Source organism: Nuphar pumila, chromosome 1, assembly GCF_984573655.1.
Source record: "Nuphar pumila chromosome 1, dmNupPumi1.hap1.1, whole genome shotgun sequence".
In the NCBI taxonomy this organism is placed as follows: Eukaryota; Viridiplantae; Streptophyta; class Magnoliopsida; order Nymphaeales; family Nymphaeaceae; genus Nuphar; species Nuphar pumila.
Window position 1 is genome coordinate 8826526 of NC_143249.1, and position 20787 is coordinate 8847312.

Here is a 20787-nt window from a genome sequence, read left to right on the forward strand (position 1 = left end):
GTTCAATAATGTTTTGTGATAATCAAAGTGCGATTAAGATCTCTCTTGATCCAATTCAACACGGAAGAACCAAACATATTGAGATAGATCAACACTTCATCAAAAACAAAGTAGAAAGTGGGGAGATCACAACTCAATTTGTTGGGACTCAGGATCAATTAGCTGATTTGTTCACCAAGGGGCCAAACAAGCAACATTTTTTGGTACTTAAAGAGCAAGTTGTCCTTAGTTGTCACCATGCACAACTTGAGGGAGGCTATTGAGACGTGACATTTCGGATCTGGATCCAGATCCAGGTTGACATGTTTGGGTTCTCTTCTCTTTTATGTAATATTTTCTGTATTTTATGTTTCTATTGTTACCCCTCTGTGGTATCTTTATTCTATATTCTAATTAGGGCTATTCTTAGAATTATTCAAATCTTGATATAAAAGTAACCCATGACCCATGAGGAAAGGGTGTGGAGAATATTTGTTGTAGCCTCTTGCTTTTCTCTCGTCTTCCCTCTTGTTTTGACCTGGTGACATGACCTGAATTTACATGAGGCTCATGCCTTACCTAAAAATAACTCACTAAAGCTCATTGTCTCCGCCTTGAACCTTTTCAAAATTTGTTTACATAGGTTGTAAAAACATAGTAAATGGAACTATGGAAGGCGTTGGTTCTCAACAAGAGGAATGGAAGCTTGAAGTTTAATGACACCCTTACAAGAAAGAATCCAAGGGCCAAGAGGTATCCAGAATAAGGAGAACTTATAAAGAATTACTGATGTAGATGAAATTATCTATATTTATTTTCATGATCTTCATTTAACGTCAACGATTCAAATCACAATTGCATCAGATCATTGAATATTATAGCAATATGACAGCAAAAGGTATTTTTGTGTCTCTATGAGTCACAAGTACTGTAGCCCTAATGTAACACCCTAAAATTTAACCCAAATTTTTAGAGGATTTTTTTTTATATATCAGCGGAACCAATTATTTCATTGGGTTAAGCATTCAGACGCATTATAGGAGTGATCATGCAACCACATTTATTTTATTCCAAATAAATAATGACATCAGAGTTTCAATGACATGCACTAGTATAGCAAGAGGAAATCAATCTATCCCGGGAACAATATATCAAATCCCGATCGAACCCTCATCCCGCAACCGCTTATAAACTCTATTCTTCACCTGAAAAATGGTAAATTTATAGGAATTAGACTACAACTGCCTAAGTAGAAAATACTGTAATTTTTCTTGCAGGTATATCATGTGTCAAGTATATGATGTTGGTGTCTTGTGTGATTTCCAACATATACAAGAATAAATAAAGGATCTACACTATGACAACAACTGTTTATAAAAACTAACTAAAGGGTCAAAGCATTAACAAAATTTAAATATCTTATAGCCACAGATTCCATTGCATGCTAAAAGTAAATGACCACATTTCAAAAGTAACTTTTTTTGGTATAAAATTGCAAACCTGTCACTCCCCATTCAAATGTGATACCTAAAATGTTCTAAGTTAATGTTTTTCTTTAATTATCCCGTGGGTACATGCGGGCCAAGGCAACCGTAACAGAAGAGAACGCGAGCCAAGGCAACCGTAACAGAAGAGAACATTCGGAGGATCATTATTCATTAGTGTTTTATTAACCCGAACATTCTAACTGAAACTATAATCCTAAGGGAGCGGTCAGTGATCGAGAAAACCTCTTAAAGGCCCAAAACCAAAACAGGATGCATCCCTAACTTGTGCAGAAGAACGTGAAGCTACCATGTATGACACATTTGGTAGTCCGGGTCCCCTAACTCCGAGAACTGGGGATCAATGAACCATTGCCACTCGGAACATGAAACACGTCCCTGGATTTGTGTACCACCTACCCTCTCCAAAGTAAGCTAAAAAACTGAGTGAGTTGATCTTTTTATTTATTTAAATTTCCCGATGTACATGGGTATTTCCCAAAAAAAAAAATTTACTACTACTATAGTAGTAGATCCCTAACCTTTGTAATCTTACAAAGGTATACAAACCAGTTTTGTTCTATTTGATTGCACTCAGACGCTCCAGTACCTTTAAACCGTCGAGCACAAGCCCCGGTACCTTTAAACCTATGTCACATGGGTGCGGGCGCGGGCGTGGGTGCGGGGATTCGGCATTTCCAAAAAACCCGGGTGCGGGGGTGCGGCAGGGGCAAAAATGTAATATATATATATATATATATATATATATATATATATATATATATAGGGGGTCGGGAGAACACACGGGTTTTTTCAAATTTCGCAGCTGTCAGCAGCTGACAGAACAACTGCTACAGCTGTCAGCAGCTGACAGACAGCTGCTGTCAGCATAATTTTTTTTTAAAAAAAATTCGCAGCCCATTTGGGCAAACTTTAAAAAAAAATCCAAAAAAAAATGTACCTAAATGATCCTGGGTGCGGTCAACGCACCCAGGATCGGGTTGACCGCACCCGGTGCCGCACTCGCACCCGCACCCGCGTCGAGTCGCGTCGACGCGGGTGCGGCACCCTGCTAGCCGAATCCCTGTGACATAGCTTTAAACCAGTCAGGCAGAAAAATTATACTTCAATATATATGTGTGTTCCACTTATTAACGCAATGGTCACTGTGGACCCTCTCACCTTAGCTTGGCAATTCAAACCACTGTTGTGGAGTCTCACGTTTTACAATATCAACAATTTGCTCTCTATGCCACAAATGAAAATAATTTACCTAAGACTACCATTGTTCCTACTACATTTTCATATGAGGACCACTCGACTAATCTGATGCAAGAAGAGAAAAAGGCATACACAAACTCAAGCATGGATCAGCCATCCGTTGCCCAAAAAAAAACTCAAAAGAGATTGCACAAGATTTAGGCATGCATTCATTAGGGATTAATCTGATAGTAAGAAATTGCAAGTCATTTACAACATTCAGGTATAATCAGTGCATTGCTTCTTCTTCTAATATAGAAAAATTAAAACAGTGAACACAACGCCTAACTAATAGGCGATGTATATAGGCATGTACCCTAGTCCATATCTTTAGTACAGAATCATTTAGCTTAACACTTACATACAGATTTTTTTCCAACACAGATCATGCAATTATAACAGCTTGGTACATAACACATGCGCAGAATCGAGATTCTGCGGCTGTGTTATGCCGGACAAAAAAATATGGGTTGTAATACCCTAGTTTGTATGCATGCACAAGATATACTGCAATTCAGTTGCACAAAAAAAAAAAAAAATAGACCATGCTGAGTGAAGTTAATGAAATTTCAAGTTTTAGCAGAGTCAATGCAACAACATACAAAATTCAACTGTAACCAGAACTAAATTAAGCATGTTGTATTTCACAGAGCAAATCTTAAATGCACAGACAACAATAACAGCCTGATCAGATACAACGTGCATATAAAAACAAAATGAAGGAATCACCAATGCAGATCGGCTACCACTAGGCCTGTCAACAAAAAAACATATTCAGCCGAAGACCACAACTAAAGGAAATCGGGAAATCCCGGCTCCACGATTTCTAGGCATCTGCCCCTAACAAAAAACAGAATGCCCTCTTTCGGAAAACCGAACTCATCAATGGACACCTCTTTTTTTTCTTCATAGGCCATGGCAGTCGGAATTCCCCAAATCGATCGATTTGGGGTTTTCGACAACCCACGAACCCCACCTTCTTAACAGAAATCTGAAACCCCCAAAAGAAAAAAACAATTTAGTTTTGCTATTCACGGCAACCCCGGGTGGCGCGATTGCCGACACTATGAGTCCGAGAATCCCTCTGTTTCCAGTCGGATTCTCGGTCTCCCACCCACACAATCGAACAAAGGCTATCACTATAGAAAAGCCACAGGAAACATACCTTTTTTTTTTCGATTATAGAATAGAGATTCACGACAGCCGAAATCCCCAAATCTGTCGATTTGGGGTTTACGACAACCCACACACCACGCTCGATCCACAAAATACAATAAAGAAAAAAAAGAGAAAAACCTACCGGTTCGGTGGTTCTCCTCTGAGACGCCATCGTTGGAGGTGCAACCGACCACTCTTGCTCCTCTGGAAGGTCGTCGACGATGGCGGTCGAACGCAGGGAGCGAGAGGGAGAAAGAGAGAAGGTCGGACGACGGAGAGAGAGAGAGAGAGAGAGAGAGAGAGTAACGACCGTGGAATAAAAAATCAGAGCGCCTTCACAGGCAAGATGCTCGATTGGGTTGAAAGACCAGAGCATGTAGAATGAGACGACGATTAAGAAACCCTCCGTCGTGCTCATTCGGGACGGTTCATCAAGAGAGAGGATGGATGATACAAAACACCGATGGTCAGTCATTAATGGCAATCTCGGGCAAAGATCCGACCTTCCCCAGTCATCGGAGGTTAGGGAAAATCCTTCAGGCCACTTCTGCAGAAGTTCAGATGCGCATCCATTGGGCCTTTGTTTGCCTTTGGGGATTTACTCTCTTGGTCACTGGTCGTCCCCTTAGGAAACGGACTCAGTCAGTCATTCGGGGTATAATAAAATACATAGCATAATGGACCTCCGAATCGATCCCGTCTGTTTTTATATTTTGCCTTGTGCGTACCCACAACGGCCTGCTTAATAATGAGACAAGATATAACTTATACACATGATAATGAGATATGCATGTTGTGACGTGCATTGCTTGCTTGCTTGTTAGCTCGGTAGTTCGGTACGCTAATCGTTGAGCTATGTACGCCTGTCGAGGCGTTACTCTAGTTGGTTAAACTGCTTGCGCAGTTCTGCTATGTAATGACTAGCTTCTCATACTAGTCAATTACTTATTATACTAACATTATGCTAGTTATTGCATATTGTGATATAACTGCTACATGATTGCGTATCATAGCTACTTGCCGATAGACAGAACCATATAATGGTATTTGTGTGTATTACAAACGTTGTTATGAATACTTGTCTTATGCAATTGCTTTGCTTGACTGTGGGATAGAGTTAGTTACTCTTCACCTTTAGAATCTGTGGGATCGTTATAGTTGCTTGTTTAGCATTATTATCCTTTTTGCTCTTGTACGTAGCTGTTTGCTTTACTAGAGCTTTGCTTACTCCACATCACCTTTGGTTAGATCTGCTAGTTTTGCTTTTCCTGCTTGATCTGGCGTTTATCTTGCTTATTGTAGCCTTTGTTCTTTTTTGTCCTTTGCACCCCTACTAGTCTGTTGTGAGACTGACCCATTTCATGGGCAGATGGTAAACAGGTTATACAGCTTGCGATGACACGATGCATTCAAGGCGATGCCCTTTTCTGACGTTGTGCTACTGGGGACCCTTTTGATAGATTTGGTATAAAGTTTCTTTGAAAGCATCTCTTTTGATTAGAACTCTGGATTTCTAAAACTGTATTACCAAAACATGGTTCTTCTTTTCATTTCAATAAAATATGTATTTGAATTACAAATCGGTTTATAAGGGGCGTTTGCTTTTGTGTTGTAATGAGCCCAAGGTCTAGGGACTTGCTGTTTTGAACTTGATCTTTCGCTGAACTTCTGTTTTAAATTCTGATAAATGATTGATTTCAAAGCTTTCAACCTTTTTCATAAAAGGTTTCAAGTCCACGATTTTGGGGCGTTACAACGCGACACACACACACAGAGAGAGAGAGAGAGAGAGAGAGAGAGAGAGAGTTCGGCTAAATAGGAAGGGAAGGAGGTGAGATATAGAAGGGAGCCACGAAAATCAGAAGGGGATCTGTTATCCTCCCCTTTACTCGGCGGCTGCGCATCCCACTTCCTCAGCCTCCTCACCTCTACGCTATGTTAGGTTTCAGAAATGAACCCTTCGTTTTTAAACTGGTTCGTTACATGAGGCGCGACCCAGGTCTGGATCCGAGACTTGGGATCCAACCTCGAGTTGGGTCCGCGTCTCTTCCTTGCGATGTGGATTCGCAAGTTGGGTCCAAATGGATCCAACTATACATCCTAGAGTTAGATTTTTTTTCTACTATATATATATATATCTTATACGGTTATATGGACCCTTTATGGATCTTGGATCCGAAACGCGTATCCCAGGCCCAATTCAGAAAAATACATTTTATTTTATGATAAATTTCAAGTAAATAAATAAATAAAATTTGAGGATATTATATCCTTTCCCCTTAAAAAAAATTTTGTCCTCGAAATTTACCTGAAAGGGCTTACTCAAAAAGATTGGGGTACTTCTCCCGTATAATGGCCTCAGGTTCCCACTAGCTTTCATCAATGCCATGTTGTTGCCATCTCACTTTGACGAGAGGGATGGTCTTTGATCTCAAGTCTCGCTCGCTTCGCTCCAATATTTCTACTGACTTTTCTTCCATTGTTAGATCTTCACGTATGTCCACGTCCTCATACTGGATGACATGTGATGGATCTTGAAGATACTTCCTCAGCATAGACACATGAAATACGTTATGGATATGAGCATACTGGGGTGGTAGAGCTACACGATAGTTCGTTTCTCTAATCCGCTCCAAAACCTTGAAGGGTCCCACGTACCTAGGGCTCAATTTTCTCTTCTTACCAAATCGAAACACACTTTTGGTGGGTGATACCTTCACGAAGACCTCATCTTCTACTTCAAATGTGAGCTCTCTGCTCCTCTAATCCGCATAACTCTTTTGCCGACTCTGGGTTGATAGTAGTCTATCTCTGATCATCTTGATCTGTTAGGTATAATGCTGCAACACGATTGGTGATTCCATCAAGCGTTCACCAACCTCATCCCAATACACAGGCGATCTGTAAGGTCGCCCATACAGAGCTTCGAAAGGAGCCATGTCGATGCTCGCATGGTAATTGTTATTATTAGGTATATTCGGCCAAAACTATATGCTTATCCCATTCGCTTTTCCAATCCAGCATACAGACTCACAACATATCTTCTAGAGTCTGGATAGTCCTCTTTGACTGTTCGTCAGTCTAGGGATGAAAAGCGGTACTCAACTTCAACTTTGTACCCAAGGCCTATTGCAACTGGCCCCAAAATCGAGAAGTGAACCGAGAATCTCGATCTGATATAATAGAGATGTGTATTCCATGTAGTCGAACAAACTCTCTGATGTATAAATCTACTAGACTCTCGAGGGATTGATTTATCCGTATGGGTAAGAAGTGAGCCGATTTGGTGAGTCGGTCCACTATTACCCATATAGTGTCATGTTGTTTTCGTGTTTTGGGCAAACCCACCACAAAGTCCATGGTGATTTCTTTCCATTTCCACTGTGGAATCTCCATTTGCTGCATCATTCTGCCAGGCTTCTGATGTTCAATCTTGACATGTTGACAAGTCAGACACTTCGAGACATAACTTGCGACCTCACGTTTCATTCCGTTCCACCAATACCCCCGTTGTAAATCTTTAAACATTTTTGTACTCCCCGGGTGTATCGTGTACTTGGACTTATGTGCTTCTCCCAATAGTTCTTCTTTCAACTTGGGGTCATTCGGGACCCAAAGTCGCTTCTGCATCCAGATACTGACATATTCTTTGAGTGAGATGTGTGAATTTTCTTGCTGAGCCAGTGACTTGAGCTTCTCGTACCGGGGATCTTCCTTATGACCCTCAATAATCTTTCTGAGGATCTTAGGATGAGCAGATAAGTTGGATAGCTTGATACTTCCTTTGTCATCTGCGAACGACTTCCATTCAATGAATTCTTCCACCAAATTCCACCATTTTGTCACTAGACTGGACAAACTGCAGCCAACTTTGCGACTGAGAGAATCGGCTACGACATTTGCCTTCCTTGGGTGATAGAAAATGGTAAAGTCGTAATCCTTTATAAACTCCAACCATCGCCGTTGTCACATATTCAACTCCTTCTGGAAGAACAGATACTTGAGACTTTTATGATCAGTAAACACTTCGAACTGTTCTCCATACAGGTAATGTCGCCATATCTTCAAAGCGAACAGTACGGCTGCCAATTCGAGATCATGAGTTGGATAGTTTCGCTCATGAATCTTTAGTTGACATGAGGCATATGCTATCACCTTGCCATTCTGCATTAAGACACATCCCAATCTTGTACCTGATGCGTCTGAATATACCACAAAACCACCATGACTTGATGGTAAGGACAATACTAGGGCGGTGGTAAGCTTCTTCTTTAAGATTTGGAAACTCTCACACTTATTCGTCCATTCGAACTTAATTCCTTTCCTCAAGAGCTTGGTCATGGGCATGGCAATCTATGAAAAGTCCTAAATAAATCTTCTATAGTAGCCTGCCAAGTCGAGAAAACTCCTGATATCGCTGATATTCTTTGGTTGACCCCAATTTAATAAGGCTTCAACCTTAGCCGGGTCCACCGATACTCTATCTCGCGATATAACATGACCTAAGAACATAACCTTGTCGAGCCAGAATTTACACGGAGAATTTTGCGAACAATTGGTGTTTCTTGAGAGTCTCCAATACAATCCTCAAATGATCTTGATGTTGCTCTATGCTTTCAGAGTATATAAGTATATCATCGATAAAGATGATCACGAAAGTATCCAAGTACGCTCTGAATACCCGATTCATCAGATCCATGAATGCGACGGGAGCCTTTGTCAGTTCGAATGGCATAACTACGAACTCGTAGTGACCGTACCTTGTTCTGAAGGCTGTCTTGGGAATATCGTCGTCCTTGATCCTGAGTTGGTGATATCCAGATCTGAGATCGATTTTTGAAAACACTGTAGCCTTTTGCAGCTGATCAAACAAGTCTTCGATGCGAGGTAGGGGATATTTAGCATTCGATAGTCTATGCACAACCTCATAGACCCATCTTTCTTCTTTACGAAGAGAACTGGTACTCCCCATGGTGATACGCTAGGTCTAATGAAGCCTTACTCTATCAACTCCTGGAGTTGTTTCTTCAGTTCTTCCAACTTCGCTGGGGCCATACGATAGGGCGCCTTCGAGATCGGTGTCGTCCCAGGCACTAACTCAATGTGAAAATCCACCTCACGCTGTGAAGGTAGTCTAACAACTCATCCGGAAATTCACGAACCATTACAAGTTCTTCTAGTGGTGTGACTTTCGGCTCGTAGGAAAATACATACACTAGGAATGCTCAACACCCTTGCCGCATATACTTCTGAGCCTTTAGTACCGATACAGTTTGGGCCTTCACCGTAGGTCTGGAGAGCCTAAAATCAACCTTCGACAATCCTGGTCGGGACAATACCACTTTCCCTTGGTAGCAGAGAACATTGGCATAATGTTTATATAACCAATTCATCCCCAATATGACATCATATTCAGTCATATCGAGCAGGATTAGGTTATCAGGTAAATTTTGCCCCTCTAACACAATTGTTACATTAGGGATGTAGTTTACACATATTGAATTATATCCTATAGGATTGTACATGTCTAATACGTGTTTCACGGTTTCAGTATGCGCACCTAAAAGTTTAGCAAACTCTACGGATATAAATAAATTTGTAGCACCACAATAAAAAAGAATAAGTGCAACATGACCATCGACAATTACCGTACCTTGCACCAAGTCTCCTATTTCCAGTTCCTCTGCAATAGTCACATATACTCGTCTCGGCACCCTCTTTTGTGTATTCTGCTACGGTGCCAGCTGTTGCATAGGTGGTTGCTGCTACTGATGCCCTCCTCTGGCGTTCCTCCTCTGCATGTTCGTCGTCTTCTTATGGCACTGGCTGGCATAATGACCCATTTTGCCACAGTAAAGACATGCACCGGTGTCCCTGGGGCAAGGTTGCTCGTTATGGAACTAGTTGCACTTTGGGCAAGCCCGATTCTGTCCCTGGTGCTGCGGAGGACGATCACCACCATTGCACCTCTGCTTCTTGTGAGGTGGTTGGTGCTTCTTGCCACCCTGGTGCTGCTGCGGGCTGGCTCTCTGCTTCCACGATGTGCCCTTCTGATCCTTCCTGAATCGCTCCAAATCTTCGTTCAGCTTAGTGGCCGCTTCAAATGCCAACGCGAGGGTGGATGACAGACTAGTCATCACTCGGGATTGTAATCCGTCCTTGAGTTCCCGGACATACTTGGTCGCCCTGGCCTTATCATTGGTGAACAAATTCGGGTAGTATCGGTCCAGGCTCCGAAATTTCGTAGTGTAATCCACTACACTCATGTTTCTTTGGGCCAACTCTAGGAATTCCTGCTGCTTCTGTTCGCGAGCATGCTGGGGGGAATATGTCTCTAAGAATGCTTCCTTGAAAACCTCCCATGGGATAGGATCCATCCCGGCAAAATGGACTGTCTGGGCTGTATCCCACCACTTCTGTGCATCTTCCGTTAAGTGGTAGGTACCGAAGTCTGTCTGCCTATCCTCGGGAACAGGCAGAACCCGAAAAGCTCGCTCCGTCTCCGCGATCCAACTCTCGGATAACTCTGGGTCAGCCTTTCCGAAAAAAGTTGGCGGATTCAACTTAAGGAATTTCTCGTATGTGATTGCGCCAACATTGTGCTTTCTGCTGACGGCCACAACTAGTTCCGTCTGGTTGCGCATTTGTGTGTTCATTGTCTGAGCCAGATTACTGAGAGTTTTCATCACGAAACCCCTCTGCTACTGCCATTCATTGCCTGCGCTCGTACTAGCGTTTGCTCGTTCATACATCTAGTAAAATTTTCAATACAACACACATTTTTACTATCTATGAATTTTAGTTCTTCTACCATTATTACTTGTATATATCTATACTTATAGACACTTTAAAAGAACATGCAAGTAACATAAACAATAACAATAAAATATACTCACAGAGCGCTTGCAGGGTGTTGCACGATCGTGATCTTTTATTTATTGTTTTCAGGCTCTCATACCATAACTGTAATGCCCCGAAATTTAACCCAAATTTTTAGAAGATTTTTTTTATAACAGTAGAACCAACCACTTCATTGGGTTAAGCATTCAGGCGCATTACAGGAGTGATCAAGCAACCACATTTATTTTATTCCAAATAAATAATGACATCAGAGTTATATCAAGAGGAAATCAATCTATCCCGAGAACAGTAAATCAAATCCCGATCGAAGCCTCATCTCGCAGCCGTTCATAAACTCTATTCTTCACCTGAAAAATGGTAAATTTATAGGAATTAGACTACAACTGTCTAAGTAAGAAATACTGTAATTTTTCTTGCAGGTATATCATGTGTCAAGTATATGATGTGTGTGCCGTGTGTGATTTTCAGTATATACAAGAACAAGTAAATGATCTACATTATGACAACAACAATTTATAAAAACTAACTAACAGGTCAAAGCATTAGCAGAGTTTAAATATCTTACAGCCACATATTCCATTGCATGCTAAAAGTAAATGACCACATTTCAAAAGTAACTCTTTAGGTATAAAATTGCAAACCTGTCACTCCCCACTCAAATGTGATACCTAAGATGTTCTAAGTTAATGTTTTTCTTTAATTATCCTGCGGGTACACGCGGGCCAAGACAACCGTAACAGAAGACAACATTCGGGGGTTCATTATTCATTGGTGTTTTAATAACCCGAACATTCTAACTGAAATTATAATCTTAAGGGAGTGGTCAGTGACCGAGAGAACCTCTTAAAGGCCCAAAACTAAAACAGGATGCATCCCTGACTTTTGCAGAAGAACGTGAAACTACCACTTACGACACATTTGGTAGTTCGGGTCCCCGAACTCCGAAAACTGGGGACCAACGAGCCATTGCCGCTCGGAGCATGAAACACATGTCCTCGGAGTTTTGTACCACCTACTCTTTCCAAGGTAAGCCCAAAAACTGAGTGGGTTGATCTTTTCATTTATTTAAATTTTCCGATGTAAGGGGGTATTTACCCCCAATTTTTTTTCTACTACTATAGTAGTAGATCCCCAACCTTTGTGATCTTACGAAGGTATACAAATCAATTTTGTTCTATTTGATTGCATCGACCCACTCAGACGCTCCGATACCTTTAAACCGTTGAGCACAAGCCCCGGTACTTTTAAACCAGTCAGGCAGAAAAATTATACTTCAATATATATGTGTGTTCCACTTATTAACCCAATGGTCACTGTGGACCCTCTCACCTTAGCTTGGCAATTCAAACCAATGTTGTGGAGTCTCACGTTTTACAATATCAACAATTTGCTCTTTGTGCCACAAATGAAAGTAATTTACCTAAGATTACCATTGTTCCTTCTACATTTTCATATGAGGACCACTCAACTAATCAGATGCGAGAAGAGAAAAAGGCATACACAAACTCAAGCATGGATCAGCCATCCGTTGCCCAAAAAAAAACTCAAAAGAGATTGCACGAGATTTAGGCATGCATTCATTAGGGATTAATCTGATAGTAAGAAATTGCAAGTCATTTACAACATTCAGGTATAATCAGTGCATTGCTTCTTCTTCTAATATAGAAAAATTAAAACAGTGAACACAACGCTAACTAATAGGCGATGTATATAGGCATGTACCCTAGTCCATATCTTTAGTACAGAATCATTTAGCTTAACACTTACATACAGATTTTTTTCCAACACAGATCATGCAATTATAACAGCTTGGTACATAACACATGCGCAGAATCGAGATTCTGCGGTTGTGTTATGCCGGAAAAAAAAGGGTTGTAATACCCTAGTTCGTATGCATGCACAAGATATACTGCAATTTAGTTGCACAGAAAAAAAAGAATAGACCATGCTGAGTGAAGTTAATGAAATTTCAAGTTTTAGCAGAGTCAATGCAACAACATACAGAATACAACATACAGAATTCAACTGTAACCAGAACTAAATTAAGCATGTTGTATTTCACAGAGCAAATCTTAAATGCACAGACAACAATAACAGCCTGATCAGATACAACGTGCATATAAAAACAAAACGAAGGAATCACCAATGCAAATCGGCCACCACTAGGCCTGTCAACAAAAAAACATATTCAGCCGAAGACCACAACTCAAGGAGACCGGGAAATCTTGGCTCCACGATTTCTAGGCATCTGCCCCTAACAAAAAACAGAATGCCCTCTTTCGGAAAACCGAACTCATCAATGGGCAACTCTTTTTTTTTTCTTCATAGACCATGGCAGTTGGAATTCTCCAAATCGATCGATTTGGGGTTTTCGACAACCCACGAACCCCGCCTTCTTAACAGAAATCTGAAACCCCCAAAAGAAAAAAAACAATTTAGTTTTGCTATTCACGGCAACCCCGGGTGGCGCGGTTGCCGGCACTATGAGTCCGAGAATCCCTCTGATTCCAGTCGGAATCCCTCTGATTCCTTGTGATGTGGATTCACAAGTTGGGTCCAAATGGATCCAACTGTGGATCCTAGAGTTATTTTTTTTCCGACTAGATATATGTATATATATCTTATACGGGTATATGGACCCTTAAAATAAGATGAGAGAGAATCGTTTACAGTGGTTTGGACATATTCGGCGAAGGCCTAATGATGCTCCAGTTAGAAGGATGGAGAAATGGGAAAATATATTAGTTAAAAGAGGTCGGGGTAGGCCTAGGAAGACATGGATGGAGGTGATAGGAAAGGATATGAATGCTTTGAACCTCACCGAGGACATGGCATTGGATAGAAATGATTGGAGGAGAAGGATTCATGTGGAAGACCCAAAATGATTTTCTTTTTTGGTTCATATCGCCGACCCCAATTGTTTTGGGATGAAGGCGTAGTTGTTGTTGGGTATATGGACCCTTTATGGATCCGAAACGCGGATCCCAGGCCCAATTCAGAAAAATACATTTTATTTTAAGATAAATTTCAAGTAAATAAAAAAAAATTGAGGTTATTACACCTAATCAGTATTGGGATTTCATACTGCTAAATGGGAAATTGTGTTAAAATCAAATCACAACAAAGAAAAAAAACATGCATGACTGTTAGCTTCATGTAAGCCTTAAAATTTGAAATGCCTGTGATAGTAGTGGGCCACACTGCAATGCTTCACTTTGGGCTAAGCTCAAATCTCGCAACTGCGAGAACTATCTCAACACTTAAGCTTGACATTTTTCAATTAAAATTCGCTATTAATAAAAATGGAAAGCTTGTTTTAAATGATAGCATGTGTTTCACGGGCTTGATCTTTAAAAAGCGGATGTCTCTTAAACTCAACAGGTTCTACTATCATAAACTCCAGTCTCCACGTATGCGTGAGTTTGATTCCAGGGACTAATTAGCAGGTAAAATTGGACAGCTACTATGCAATGTATGCATATAGGGAAGGGACTTTTCAAGCACCAAGTTCTACTATGGCATTTAGTTGTAGTGTGTTGATGATGATCATTCATGCCTTGTGCCAAATTTTGTCATATATCGGCTTAATCTGTTTGCTTTATTTTCCAGGGTTTGTGCTTTTCATTCTCAAACAATGTGTTTTCATCTAATAAAAGAAGTATTTGATTTAAGCTCGTCAATCATTTGATGAATTACTTTTTGTGTGCTTGTAATCCTTTTTGTAGAAGGCAAGTCTTCTGGATATCAAAGCAGATTCTGCAATTAGTGATGGAGGATGCTATTGATGATTGGTTGTTGAGACGAATCCATTGGCTTCGAAGAGAGGATGTTATTGCACAAGGGATAAAATGGCTTCAAGATGTAAGTCTATAAGTTGTTGAAAATGGATTTTATCTTTTCTTGGAATTGTAAAGATTTTTATTTGGTGACGGGGCATTTTAACTGAGGTATTAAGTTATGCAAGTCCTATTCTTGTCTTGAATTAACATCTTATTCCTTAGTTCAAGAAATGCTTTGATAAGGGTATCAGCAGTTGCAAATATTTAGTTGTAGCCAATAGCAAAAGCTTTTTGAGGCAAGGGAAAGCACTAGGGATAAACTGACACAAGTCATGATGGATGATTCGCTGTTCATAAGCTTTACAAAACACTCGAAAAAGAAATTAGGAGAAAGAGATAAGTCCATAGTATTGAGTGATCATGATTTATCTTTTCATATTCTTTATTACATAAAATATACCTATTCCAGGATTGGTGGTGAAGCACTTTCAAAGACTGATTTAAATTGGTTCGAAGTGAGGTATTAGGTGCATGACTTGTTAGGATGAGGGATGTGATAGTTAAGTTATAAGTTGAATTCCTCATTATATAAATGCACCTTGAAGTTGGAAGTACACTTTTTGTTTTGCCTCATATTTCATGGCACACCTCTCCACTAGGAGAAAAGGGTCAAGTTAGTTTCCACACATGCTTAATTGCTAAGCAACACCATTAGGAGAAAAGTTAATTTTTTTAATTGAGGCAAATATGGGGATCTAGATGTACTATCTATATGCATTCATTTTCTTATTCTGCGATAGACAGTGGGTAATATAATTTTTTGTCTAGATTCCTTATCTACATGGCATTGTCTTTGTAAGTCTAATTTATTTCAGTGTCTAGACTTTGATCATTCCATGTCACCTCTGTCTATAGCAGAGTTACCGAAAGCGCCTAGCCTAGTGGGGAAGCGCACTTTCCCGAAGCACGTTTCGGAAGCGCGAAACGTCCCGCTTCCGAAATGCGCTGATAAGCGCCAAGTTTTTTTGGGAAGAGTGCTTCTCATTTATGGGAAGCGTACTTCCTCCACGCTTCCCCCGCGCTTCCCCCCTTTTTTCAAATTTTTTTTTTGTATTTTTATTTTCTTTTTTCGCTTCTCCCTCGCTTCCTAGGTCACTTCCGGTTCGCTTCCTAGGTCGCTTCCGAGACGATTCCTGATTCACATTTAAGTCATCCCACACTTCCCGCTTCTTAAAATTTTGAAAGTCCCTCACTTTCTGCTTCCGCTTCTCGCTCCCGCTTCCTCGACTGGCAACGTTTATGTATTTATTGGTCTTTCAATCTCATAGTTCATCAAAACATGTGTTCTAGCCTTTGCATAGGCCAAAGTTTTTTGGATATTCTTAAACCAATTGATAGTCCTTTTGTTCTTTTTTTTTGCTTTCCTTTGCCTATGTGTCCCCTTCCATACACACATCCATGCATTCTTTCTTTGAGCTAGATATCAAATTGCCATGCATTTCAGCTCAACCATATGTTTTATATTATCTTGTTGCCTATTTATCACGCATCAATCTGTACCATGAAGATCTATATCTTACCATTATCTCGTGTGAACACATCTCAATGTAAGAGGCATCTGAAAGAATTCCACTAGCTTGTCTCTGTATCACTTTCAATCAATCTAAGTAGTGTTTTCTACCTAGATTATCTAATCTCTGCTGAAATATAGTACAATAGATATTGTAAGGTCTTATATTTTGACCACAACCTCTCGTGTAATTGCATACACTTGCATACTCTGTTAGCAATTTTTTCTTCTGCTTTTGCATCCCTTGTAAGATTTTCCCTATGGTTGCAACTCTTTAATTGCTTCCTTTTTTCTTTGAATAATTAATATTTTGTGATCTGTAAACAGCGAATGTGATGGGATCTCCTCCTTTACTACAGCTATTCTTTGAGAACACTAAGAAGTATGGGCTCAAAGAGAAGGTCAATGCAGACCGACTATGAAATGAAATATGCTTGTCTTCTCCACAGGCTCTTACTACCTTAGCAGTTAACATATAAACCTTGGATGACTCATATGAGTTACCTTTCATGCTTCTTGTGGAACAAATTATTTGTCCCGACATCCATCCTTTCCTCTGTTACTTTTGGTCTACTGCATCTACATGGTTCTTCCCTTTTTCATAACTTGCCTTCAGAAGGTGGCATCAATTCCTGTACCTCCCTCCTGTAAATTCAAATTGGTTACCGTTTGTAAGTTCATTACCCTGATAGTTCTGAAAATTTCATTTATTATGGAAACCAACATCTCCTTCCTCCATTTCTTTATTTAAATCTTCCATGTATGAGAATCAGTATCTCCTTTCTCTATTTGTTTATTTACTTCTAGCCAAAACCTTGTTCAACACTGAAGTCAACCATACAAAACCCTTCTTTCCCTTCAAAGCTGTTCAATGTCGGAAAACCATTTGTACACTTTTTTTTTTGTATTTTATTTTTTTGCTATAGATTATGTAGCTCACTTTTTTGGTTGTTATTCTTGGTCTGTATCACCATCATTACTTGATTAGTAAATTATTGAAACATAACTTCCATCTGCATTTGTTTTTATCTTCTTTCACTTGATCTTCTAGTCTTCACCTTTAACACACTTTACATGCTAAAGGCCTTTAGTTTTGTGTTTCATTTTGTTACCACTGTTGGGTTATGGTTCTTTGGTCTTTCATTCTACAGTTTGAGACCTGATTCAGTGCATATATCAACTATAGAAGAGCAGACTCTCCATGAGATGAGCACGGATGTAAATGGGCTGAATTCTTACAGCAAATATATATCTATCTTTTCTTTTTACTGAAACCTAGAAAGATTAACCAATGCATGAGTAAGCTATATATATATATGTGTGTGTGTGTGTGTGTGTGTGTGAGAGAGAGAGAGAGAGAGAGAGAGAGAGAGAGAGAGAGAGAGAGAGAGAGAGAGAGAGAGAGAGAGAGAGAGAGAGAGAGAGTCTGTTGCGGTTCTGACCATGATACCATATGGTGCTACATACTCTTGTTTGTATAGACCTAGCACCCAATGTTAGTTCTAAGTTCTAACAGTACAGGTGTTCAGCATGATTTACAATTTTCAAGATGGTGAAAAATGAGGATTCTTAAAAAATGGCCCAATAAATCTTATTGGAGTTAAACTTTAACATTTGAAACTAGTAAACAGATCATGCTAAACATGATTGAGTTACTCTTTGTTTTAACATCAGATCTATGTAAATTGAGATTCATGCCACCATAAGTTGTGGTGGTTGGGTACCACAATAGTCTCTTTCTCTCTTATATATAGGGCTCCAGGTGCACGTAGCCGCTATTTTAGGTTATTGAAGTGGTTTCAGATCCAACACCTAGATATGGCATGATGAATCAAAAGTTGTGTTATCAAAATTGAGACTAGAGTCTCAAATAGGCACCTGGTTTACCTTCTTCTTAATCCCGGCTCACCCATCTTCTTTTTCTTCTTTCTCTTTTTATTCTCTCTTTTTCCCTCCCTCACCCTCCCTGCCCCCTTCTTTTTCTTATTCTTCTTCCTCTTGCCCCTCTCCCTTCCCCCTTTTCTTCCTCTCTTCCTCCTTTTTTTCCCTCTTTTTCCTTACACACACACATATACAGAGAAGGGGTAGCTGCCTATTGTAGCCTATATTTCTAGACAATCTACGATTACCCCATATAAAACGCTCCCCAAGCTCTTTCTCTCTTCTTTCTTCTTTTCACACCTCTCTCTCTCTCTCTGCGTGTTGTCGGAGCCCGACCAACGGAGAGAGACAATGCAGACTGCCAGAGAGAGCACGACTGCTGGAGGGTGAGGGAGCACCAAACACCTCTCTCTCTCACTCGTCCTCTCTATCTCTCACCAGACATCGACCCACCCACACACTCTCGCTTTCTCGATTGCCTCCCAGGATGACAACATATTGTGGGATATGGAGAGAGCGGAGATGCAGAGTGCGTGAAAACAGGGGTCGATCTCTCTGATAGGAGGCTATGGTTGTTCGATCTTCAATAATGGATGGCTTCAACAGGTCAAGCTTTAGCGATGGGAAGTTGCAACTGTTCAATTATCAGCAATGGGTGGCTCCACAACTCCAGCAACGAGGAGAGTTGATGGGAGTGCGTAGAGGTCGGTCGAATGTGGATAGAGCATATGCAGGCACTGGGTAGAGTGCAAAGACGATGGGTGATATTTGGCAGTGGTTGTTATCTCTGGTGAGGCAGTGGGTCGAGTGTAGCCTCTCTGGCAATCTATAGTGAGGTGGTGGGTCGGGCTCCGACAACGTGCAGAGAGGGAGAAGGGAGAGGGAGTTTCTCTCCAGCGAGGGGTTTGGTGTGTCAAATGTAGTCTCTCTGTCGAGCGATGGGTCGAGTGCAGTCTCCCTGAAGAGCTGTGGTGAGGCAATGCGTTAGGCTCTGACAGTGTGTAGAGAGGGAGAGGGAGCGGGGGGAGGGTGGGGCATGCAAAAGGCAGGAATGAGAGACAAAGGGCTTAGGAAGGGTTTTTAGACGGAGTTTATATATGACGATCGTGAACTGTCTGATCTCATTTAGATCGAACGGTCTGGAAATGTTGGGCTATAGTAGTCAGATACCCATACCCCCTTCTCTATACATACATACATACATATGTATAGTGTTTCTTTTGACATATATATCTATATTCATTTATATACATATTTGTGTGTGTGTGTGTGTGTGTGTGTGTGTGTGTGTGTGTGTGTGTGTGTGTGTGTGTGTGTGTGTGTGTGTGTGTGTGTTGGGGGGGGGGGGTTGATAGTATTTGCTACCCTCGTGGTTAAGGAACCCCCTAGTTGGAACTCATGAGAGAGGTTGTTTTGACCTAATATGACCTCATGGATGTGTTCAACATGGTCAAAATAGTAGGAATCAACCCTTGGATGATAGTTCTTTGACATAAAAATGTCTTTTTGAGGTTTGAAAATTGGTCCATTATAGGCTTTTGATTTTTCAACCCTTGTAAAATCGGACAGATACATTGTAAAAACATGAACCAAATGACCGTTTCTACTAAACTTAATATGTATATCACATTTGGAGGGTCAGATGTGAAAAAAACTGACAAAAATAAAAATATTACATTTTTTCACTCTGGGGTTCCTTACCCACGAGGGTGTTAGAATATGATGTGTGCTCCTTGTGTGTGTGTGTGTATATATATATATATACATACATATATATATTATGGTTGTAATTTGTTTTACACTCTAGGGGTATTTTGGTCTTTTCACCCTTGTAATAGGTATATGCCATTAGGGGCTAAACTGTTTTTCCTATTTTTTCTTTATTTTTTATATTTATGTCCTTTGTTGTATTGTCAAGGGCATTATTGTCCTTGACAATATAACTGTTGGGGACTCCCCAACGGCTAGAATTCTAGCCGTTGGGAGCTCCTCACTCCCCTCTTTGTGTATAAATATGGGACTTCAAGTCCCTTGTATTTTATGCATTTTGTGTGTATTGTATTATCCAATAAAGATTATATTTTTTATCCTTGTGTGTTTTTTATTGGCCCTTAGTGGCTTTTGTTATTGGAACCACTTGAGAGTGTGTTTGTGCCTCTTGCTTGAGGTGTGTGGAGGCTTCTTGATTTCATTACATGGTATTAGAGCCATCGGTATTTGCAATCGCGAAAAGCTTGTTCGTGTGGATGTGAGATCGTGGTGTCCTAAAGAACATTGATTCTATTGTTTCTTTCTTTCTCTCGCTCTATATCTTTCTCTCTTGCAGTCCTAAAGAACTATTCATGTTATTTTATCTCTTGCAGGCAATCATCGTTGGATATTAAACAAATTTGATGTTAGAAATGCGTTTTTACATGAGGACTTGAAGGAGGAAGTTTACATGAAGCAACCAGAGTGATATAGTGAAAGGGCTGAATAGGGCTATATATGAGCTTAAGCAGGCATCTAGTGTAAAAGTATCTTCAACAAGATACTATGATCAAGACCTTAATATTCTTGATGATAAATACGTGCGCACATGCACAATGAGAACTCTTAAAACACTTATGCACAAAAGCACAACCCACTAAATCTCACAAATGCACAAAGGCATAAAAAGAATAAAAAATCACTTTATTAATCACTTGGGCTTTGACCCAAAGCATACCTAAATATAATAGAGGGATGCCCTTTATATAAGGCAAGGGAAGACCCTTGGAGGGGCTCCCATATAGTCGTTGGAGCCCCTCCAACCGTCACAAATGTGATCGTTGGA

General features: G+C 40.4%; 1 protein-coding gene across 1 annotated transcript in view; it reads left to right on the forward strand.

Annotated features, from left to right (window-relative positions):
* Window positions 1-20787, forward strand: part of LOC149847892 (uncharacterized) — a 66456-nt gene that overhangs the window by 24561 nt on the left and 21108 nt on the right. Inside the window, exon 12 of the mRNA XM_090009697.1 lies at window positions 14468-14603. Within this exon, the coding sequence (XP_089865823.1) occupies window positions 14468-14603 (136 nt within the window). The remainder of the gene's footprint in view (window positions 1-14467; window positions 14604-20787) is intronic.